Here is a 9,433-nt window from a genome sequence, read left to right on the forward strand (position 1 = left end):
TAATATATTTGATATTTTTTTATTTAAAAAAATAAAAAAAATATATATGACACAAACATTTTAAAGAATAATATTTTTTACCATTGTTCGGTACCTCTTTCATGTATCTCTTTTATATAAATAGATCTCATTTTTATATTAGATATTAAAGAGATTTGGTACCCATAAAATTAATCTTCTGCTTCCGCCCCATAAAATTAAACTCATTGTTCCTTGCTTTATTCCCTTTTGACTGCATGCTTTTTTGTATTCACAATGCTCAAGTTAAGGTAAGGGATTGATGCGGTAATTAAACGCTTGACGAATCACGTACGAAATCTATATGAATATACGTACCCCTGATTGTATCGCATATCAATATAATAGTTCATGTCTAAAGTTTCTCATCGTTAATCAACCCTCATGCATTAAATTATCTGATTACATTATCTTAAAAGTCATTAAATAAGTTAATTTATTCTTCTTAAAGAATGACACATAAAATCCCAAACAGATATAATGTGGAATAATACATAAGATTTTCTTTACATGATAAATATAATGATGAATCAACCATATGTCTCAACATTTTTTTTATCAATAATAGTCGTTACATTTAATATGTAAATATATAAATTAAGAATTTAATATGCTGACATTGTCAATGCAAATTATTTTGCACTATCAACTAATAAAATATTTTAAAATAATTATTATAAATTAAAAGTAAAAAAATTTAATTACTGTATATGATAATTTATAATTTAATGATATATATAAAAACATGTATATATGCCCGTACATGAATTTGTAATTCTTTTTCAAATTTTTTTTGTTCCCTAATTAAAGGAGAGAGAAAGAAGAATAAATATATGTCCTTGAGGTATTTAATCAAGCATTAAAAAAAATCTGTTATGGAGGATGAAAAATGGCGTCTACTTGTGATTGATTCCTCCAAAACTGCGGGCAACGTACCGCATTTTGTTTTAAAAATATATATATTCCTAGCTATCACATTTTTCTTTATCGATTATAAACAATTGACGACGTAAGCTGCTACATGTCATGGTTAATTCGTCATAATTAAGATTTCACTGTGTGGTGTTTTTCATTGCGAGCATGCAATCAATAATTTTATTTCTCAAAAGATAAATAAATTTATTAAAACTAGCATTTCGTCTTGTACATGATATAAAATACGAGACAAAAAAGATCAATTGAAAAGATTGATGCTTAAGAAAACTAAGTATACATAAAGATAAAAGAAAGTAAATCTGAAATGATTGAAAGAGATTTTTATATTAATCAAAGAAAAGTGTCACTCTCCAATTTGTTAATGCAAAATAACTTAGCTGTTGTTAGCGGACTTAGGACGCCGCCGGAGCTAGTCTCTAAGGACTTAACTCCATTCACATTGCTCCTTCCTTTTTGAACAAAGTATTATTTAATTAAAGTCTTTGGTTATTTAGTTAACACCGTGGGAGTTGGCAATAGCGTAGGGGTTTTCACTAGAGAGAGAGAGAGATGAGAGGGCTGGGGTTGTGTTGCGAAGGGGTCGAGTATGACATAAACGGGGAAGCTGAGCCAAATAAAGAGAAAATCATTGTCCCCGTTAGAGTAGAGTCCTTTAGCAAATCCAGGGATCATGCAACTGTGATCCCCGCAAAGAGAAAGAGTGTTAAGAAAATGGTGTGTAGTTGTTTTATCCAATGCTTCTCTCACAAGTGCTCCAAAACCAAAACCAAAACCACCAACAAGAAGGCTGTCTATGGTACAGGTAATAACTTTTGGCTTTTATGTTTGATTGATTTTACATGCATAATTAAATTGATTTTACATGTTCAAACGTTGTTACTTTACCATTGTCCAATTGAGTTATGTTCATGACTAGTTGTGCCTAGCTTCTAATCCATTCACCGGGTGGCGCTAATGTTATGATTTTTATTTCATTTGTTTGCAGCCAATTATGGAAACTAATCAAAGGGTACTACGGATCTTTTTGCAACTGGCAAATGAAATAAGCACAGCTTGCTAGTGTTCTGCTTTACAGATATGAAGGTGGGGAGGGAAATTGTTGTAATATTTTTGCTTGATGCTTGATGCTTGATGTTTGAATAAGGAATAACAGAGTGATTTCATAATTTATTATTAGAGTTCAGCTATTTAAAGTACAAAAAACATTAATATATGTACACTTCTTTAGTTATTTTTAAAAAAAGGATATTTGGTACTAATTTCAATAGACAAATATTAGGTGAGTACCAAGAATGTGGAGTTGATTTTCATCAAGTTTTCTAATTTTATTTTTTTAATTATTAAATTAAGGAAGTAGGATTCGTATAGTTTTTTTACAAAAAAACTTTCGAAACAAATAGCAATATCCTTTTATTTGAAAGTTAAAAAGAAAGACGGGTAAATGACTATTATGGTAATTGACTGTGTAAATTTGTGATAATTTAATCAAGAAAAAAGAATTCTAATTTAGTTTGTAAATGTGTAAAAAATATGGTAATTATATTTTATCATTAGGTTTTCGTAAAATTAGTATGTTATTGATCTGTAATGTTTAAAGATCAAAATAATCATTTAGGCAAGAGAGACAATTAGACAAATAAACTCGTGAGTTTTATGAAAATCTCACAATTGTTCAAATTTTCATGCGGAGAAATCTTTTAGTTTTAATTATTACAAATATAAATGACATACAATAACAAATAGTCTAAATAAACAATTTTTTAGAAGCTAGCATAAATGTGTGAAAACTATATGTCAATACTTATATAATTTCTCTCTCCATTTACTTCTTTCTCTATTAGTTATTTTATTTTTATTTTTGTCTACCCTATTAAGAATTAATCACTATACCTCTTTATTTACTTATATATATAAATCCGAATATTAGAATTTGATTTGTTAGAAAATAATGATTTATGTGTTAAAAACTAACTGAACATTGAAAAAAAAGAAAAGAAAGGTTAATGATACACTTTTTAATATAATATTTTGTACATATTTTTAATTATCATAATTTATTAAAATTCATGATGAACTTAGGAGTAAAATAGTTATAATTAGAAAAATTAAAATTTATAATCAATTTTGTAAATTTTGATAAATTTAGACCAATAATAGAAAAAAACATATTAACGAATTAAGAAAATCTAATTTAATTGGTTAAATATTATACTTAAATTGTAAAAATTATTTAATATTATTTAAATTCAATTCTTATGAATAAAAAATAGATTTGAAGAATATGATATCAATATTTATGTAAAATAGATCCAACGTACAAGAAAACTGGGCGCTGGGGATTGCAGTATTGCTCTATTTGATCCTTAACTTTTGAGTTGCACTATAAAATTACTGGGAACTGAGTCCTATAATTCAAGGACTGTTCACAAAATGCAATTTGTAGTGCCTCAAGGAGACCAACCAAGACCCACAATCCGTCCGGTTGAATTGCATATAGATATACGATTAAAGGACATAAATAGTTAAGGATGGTCTAGTGATCATGAGTTAGTTCGCAGGTATAGAGCAATATTTTCATAGAAAAAGTCTCTATAGTTTAAATCTTGTAAGAAAAATGATCTCTGAAAAAAAGATGAGATGATACAACGTACAAGCCTTCATGGAACTATCTTAAAAGAGGAAACCCTGTAGATATACATTCCAAATAAAAAAGGGACATAGTTTTCTTTTGGGAGGAACAAAAGAAGCATAACTTGTGATCGTTGATGACAGATAATAAAACAAAATATTCAAAACAATGCTTTTACATTTCTTCCCTTCTTCTTTTTTCCTTGGAATCTCGTCCTCTTTGTGGTGGAATTCCTGACATGTTTTGAATTCCATAAACTCAATTTTCGTGTGGTTCAGAGATGATGTGACGAGAAAGATCGTAAAAGTTTTGAAGCTAGTTTTGATTTGATTCTATTATGTTTCGATGCTGAAGCCAATCATGTAAAAAACTAATTAAAAAAATTATGAGAAACAGAAGAAGTCTTTTTGTGCTGTCATAGTTCATAGCGCATTCATGTTCATGCTGCACCCTCGATCGGCATCTGCATAATGATGTTAAATACTTTATTACATTTTTTATTTATCATTTTTAAAACGTGATTATGACTCAATTTTTTTAAAGACTGAACCTTCTTAAATAAAATACTGAGTAGTATTATTTTAGATCCTTCATTCTTTATAAAATACTAGATAGTGGGTCCATGTCATGCACGGGTTTATTGAAGAGGGAAGGGAACATTTTTTTGTATGTATAAAATATGCTGATAATTTGTTATGTTACTTAAAAAAATTAAAGTTAATTCAAATTTCTGCAATAAATAATTTTTCATTAATAAAAATAATAAAAGATTATTAAATGTGTATGTTTTATAATATACTACATACTGTTCCCTTAAATTTAAATTTCACAATGCGACTTTTTTGAAGTAATTTTTTTTCTATAGACAAATAAATTAAAACTATATAAAAAATATAAAATGAAAAAAATAAGAAAGTTAATTTTAATTGATTAAAATAACTCACTTATTGTTCCCTATAAATTTAAATTTCACAATGCCACTTTTTGAAAACTTTTCTATAGACAAATAAAACTATATAACAAAAAGAAAAATAAAAACAATAATAAAATTATTTTTAATTAATTAGAATAACTCACATATTGTTATCTTAATTGTTTTTATGGTGTTTGTTAATGTGACATCCTATAAAAATATTAAAAACAAAATTACGCGAATGAATGAAAAAACATAAATTTAAGAATACAGATTTACATGATTACATGTAAGCGCAATATCATATATCACATTCAATTGTATTAAATTTGATGATATTGTAACATTTTATGTTTGAGAGACATTTTCTAGTCGTCCATTTTAAATTAATCGTGTATTTCAAATTTTGATTCATTAAGCAAAAGATAAAGTAAAAATGAATTTCTATATTTGTGTGTTATGATTGCCCATAATTGATTTGCCTGCAAATAGTTGTTCATTAATCCATTTGTGTAAAAATGAATTGAAAAAATATACATAAGAAAGAAAGAAAGAAAAAAAAGGAAACTTTGTGGTGTTGCCATGTGGGATAAGATTGTGTATGGAACTATTTTTTAGATTGACATGTGGGACTTTTCTATTTAAGAACATTTTACTTAATATCTTATTATTATTATTAAGGGGACTGTATAACCCTGGAGGTGAAGAAGCATCGATAAATAAGAGGGAGTGTATTTTTTAGGGTATTGTTGGGATTCTTTTTAAAGAAAAGTGTATTAGTAATAAGGTGTGGAAATAGTAAATCCTATTTTATTTTTCTTTCATTCTTTTCTTTTGCATTACCTTTGTTGGGCCACACAGCTTCCTAGGCTATTGGTTCCTGCATCCTTTTTGCTTCCGGAAAGCACCCCTTTTGTCAAACTGATCGAAGTAGTAGGTGAGTTGGCCCAAAACGTTGTGGCATTGCACAGCACACACAAAGACGTAGACCCTACCATTACTAGTTCCTAATCCCAAAGGTCAAAAGCAAGAAGTGATTATAGTATACACTACGAAGTATGAAGTATCCACCACAACCATGTTGGTATTTTATAACCGTTACCCAACGGAACCCGTCCCCGGTACTCAAATTCAAATAAAACATCTGAAAAGTGAAAGAGCAACACTAAAAGCAAAAGACATTCCCTGACTGTCCCTTCCTTTTTTCAAACTTAAACCACTCACTCCCCTTCTTCTTCCTCTTCACATCCATTCCACACCAATATCCTCCTTCCTAATTTTCAAACCAAATGGGTTGCTGCGTTAGCAAATGCAGGCCCGAATACAAACCCTCCCAAGAAGAAGAACAACAACATAATCAACACCACTTCAACTTCAACCACGTTCAACACAAGCTTCCAATCTCATCACAAACTCCACCACCACTTCCACCAACCCTTTACTCCTCAACAAAAATCTCACCCTCCCCACCTTCTCCAACCTCTTCCACTTCCTCAATCTCCTCCTTCACATGCACCACTTCCAACACCATCTCTTCAGCCTCTTCTTTATCCACCGCTTCCTCTTCCTTGAGCTCCAAGGACAGGTCCTTCTCTAACGAGTTCCTCTGGTCGTGCTACAAAGACAACCCTCACATCATCACTCGCATCAACTCTCTCAGGGATGCCACCTCTCTCTCCTTCTTGCCACCAACTAAACCTAATAGAAAGCTTGTAAACATAAACCCCTCACCGCCAAAACCCAACTTGGCTTCACTGAATAAGCGCTCTCCGCCACCACAATCGTTTTCCATGCCACAGAAGAGGGTTCGATCAAATTCTCCAACGAACCTAACACGACAGAAGAGTTTCCGAAAGGACACGGAGAGGTCTATTACTATTAATCATGCTTCCAACGTGCAGAGTAGGTCGCTAATTAGGTCACCCTCTCCCAGCAGAAGATTCAATGGAGACAAATGTGAAAGTGCTAATTTGGCTACAACGATGAATAGTTCCAAGGTTAATGGTGTTATAAGTGGAGTTCATTCGAATTCTCATCATTCTGTTTTGTCTTCTAGGAGGAAAGAGAGTGTTAAAGCGGCGAGTCCCAATAATAATTGTTCACGAAGAGTATTTCATTCTGGTTTGAGAAACACTCGCGAGACTTCTTGCACTTTGGGATTGGGGGTTAGTCCTAAAGTTGATGAAACCGTGGTTAAGGATGTGGTGTCTGACTATGACATGGACTTAACTCTGATGGAGGATATTGACAACCCTCTTATCTCCTTGGATTGTTTTATCTTTTTGTAGAAAAGGGTGTGTCCAACATATTCATATATTTTGGTGTCCATAGAAAGTTCGAAACCAATTTCTGCTTCTTTTTGTTTGTTTGTATGTCTTTTTTTTTTTTTTTAATGTTTGTTGAATATTACAATTTATTCATAACTCCCCTAGAGTTTGTAAGGTTGATGAAATTATTATTTAAACCTTTTAGATGTAGGATTAGAAACACTATTGTGTGTTTTGCTTTGGTTGGTTGGCTTGAATTTGTTATGTTTGAGCATAATGAGAGAAGTCTTGTGTAATGTGAGACTGTAATATATCCAACATTTAAGATTTGATATACATTTTTTTATTATAATCAAACAATATGATGGTGTTGTTTAGCTGTGCAAAAAAGATGTTGTTGTTTAAATTATATATATATATATATATATATATATATATATATATATATATATATATATATATATATAACTAGTAAAAAAATTCTTACTTGTTTGACATCAATACAAGGGCAATGCCTTAAAAAAGTACGAAAGAGTAGGCGACCGTGATTTCCCACACTACAAGCTGAACATCTTCAAAGTAAAGTGGTACTGGTACTACGTACCAAACACCACTACAAGAAATAAAGTAATAGAGGGCACATGGATACGAAATTCTATTCAAATCACAAATAAAACCATTGATATTTAACTTTATGTGATGTGGCTTAATTGGGCATATCTTCTGCTCATATTAAGTTTAGCTATCTAATGAAATTTTAGCTTAAATTAATAAAATAGGAAGCTCATTCAAATTTATATATATATATATATATATATATATATATATATATATATATATAATTATAACCATGGTAAGTTTTTCTTTTAAATTAATCTTGGTAAGTTTTCTAGTGTTCAATCAATCCAAAAGAAAAATTGCGATCACATTCCCTGTGATTTTCAAGAGAACGAGTTCAACCTTCAATGGTGGATGAACAAGACCTTTAATTAGTCTTCTGCACAAATTTCCTAGCGAGCCAGAGAGACATATGTTCTGACACTCAAGTATGGATCAAAGTAAAGAAATAATGAATAGAATATTGCATACATAGGGAGGCTTGGCTTAGCTTAGAATTTTTAGAACCTTTTGTCTGTACCCTCAATTACTCGTGATGATAAGTTATTAAGTCTAATTGGATTGTGGAATATTCCAATACATTTAGTATGACTTATTAAAGCAAGTTTTTCTTAGTTTACTTCACATAAGTTTTGTTTGAATAAACTTCTTTATATATATTTATAAAAAAATACGTATAAAAAATACATTAAATTTTTTTATAAGTTAATCAATTTATGTATCTTAGCTTTTAGTTTATTTGTGAAGCTCAACTCAGATTTTGTATTTTTTTTTTCTGCTATAAGTATTTATGGACATAATTTTTTTTGAAAAGGTGTTTAATTAAGTTTTTTTTGTGTGATAGTGTTTAATTAAGTTATTTAACTAAATACTCGCTTACTTCTCAAATTGCTCTATATATTACTCAAATATGCATCTTATAGCTCTGAGTCTAATATGAAGAATTAATAATGCAAAAAATAATTAGTAAATAATTTTATGCATAGCTAAAGACAGAAGTGAGATCGATCGATAATCAATGATAGATGGTGACTACCCCTAGAAAAGCACTGGGGTGGCCCGTGGTACACTGTATTGCGTGATCTGAGTTCAAACACTCTCATTGCATATTCCATAACTTTTCAGTAGAGATGCTGAACAAACATATATATTTTTATATAGAAAGATAATTTTATTGCACTGAGTATAAAATTTTAATTCAATCCAAGTTAAACTAGCTACGTGCGTAAAGGAATAGTAACGCATGCACGGTAAATCTAATATGCCGGCCCGGTCTCTTAGTTTATGAATCGGTGTTTGTCTTTTTTCATCGAGTTATTAAGCAACAAGGTCCAACTACTAGAGTTAGGGCCACTGAGTGGCATATATATATGGCCATTGGATCTTCAACTAAAGTTGTTTTGCTTAGTTTGCTCTTCAATGTTGTTTGTTTTACACCTCATGTGAGATTAGTGGAAAGAACAGATTGAGGAATAAAAAGACAAGAGAGAGAAAAAAAGAAATAGAAATTAATTAAGTATATAAATGTGATGAATGACATGCATAAAAGAAATTGAAATAGAAAGAGAGAAGAGTTGAGAAAATAAAGTGAGTGTGTGAAAATTAAAATTCTCTTAATGCTTTTCATGTTGTCTCTTCCAAAGTTGCCGTCTCCAATAAAAAAACATTGCAAGTTTACAACATGATACGAGTATACGCATGCTTTCCAAGTTCCAACACGGATCAGATTTTGACTATACATAATTGGATTTAAAAGGGAAATTCATATATGAAATCTTGGACATTTTTAAATTTGAGTATAAGATATGCCTAAATATGGTTGTGACTGGCCAGAAACAAAATGTCATATACTAGCACGTCGGGACGTACCAAAAGACAATTTAAGAGTTTTTCTTTTTTTGAAATAAATATATGTATGATCTTTTTACTAATAAGATTAGTTTCTTCGGTTTTCAATAAATTTATCTTATTTAAAATAAAAAATATTTTCTACTTTTTTTTTATTCTTAGTTCTTACAACGATTCATAATATTTACGTACAACTATTTTATT

The 9,433-nt window shown here is 30.0% G+C and overlaps 1 protein-coding gene and 1 long non-coding RNA gene across 2 annotated transcripts; both read left to right on the forward strand.

The window, feature by feature from the left end:
* Positions 1–1,470: 1,470 nt before the first annotated feature.
* LOC114414081 lies at positions 1,471–2,120 on the forward strand. Its single transcript, XR_003667117.1, has 2 exons — positions 1,471–1,756; positions 1,940–2,120. It is a non-coding gene; the product is annotated as an uncharacterized LOC114414081 (long non-coding RNA).
* A 3,587-nt stretch (positions 2,121–5,707) lies between these two features.
* Positions 5,708–6,850, forward strand: LOC114415464 (uncharacterized serine-rich protein C215.13-like). The gene has a single exon (XM_028380156.1). The coding sequence runs from the start codon at positions 5,786–5,788 to the stop codon at positions 6,782–6,784; it is 999 nt and encodes a 332-aa protein (XP_028235957.1). The 5' UTR covers positions 5,708–5,785; the 3' UTR covers positions 6,785–6,850.
* The last annotated feature ends 2,583 nt before the right edge of the window (positions 6,851–9,433 follow it).

Source organism: Glycine soja, chromosome 6, assembly GCF_004193775.1.
Source record: "Glycine soja cultivar W05 chromosome 6, ASM419377v2, whole genome shotgun sequence".
In the NCBI taxonomy this organism is placed as follows: domain Eukaryota; kingdom Viridiplantae; phylum Streptophyta; class Magnoliopsida; order Fabales; family Fabaceae; genus Glycine; species Glycine soja.

Coding starts and splice junctions, on each gene's coding strand:
- LOC114415464 (XM_028380156.1), top strand. CDS start 5,786: ATGGGTTGCTGCGTTAGCAAATGCAGGCCCGAATACAAACCCTCCCAA.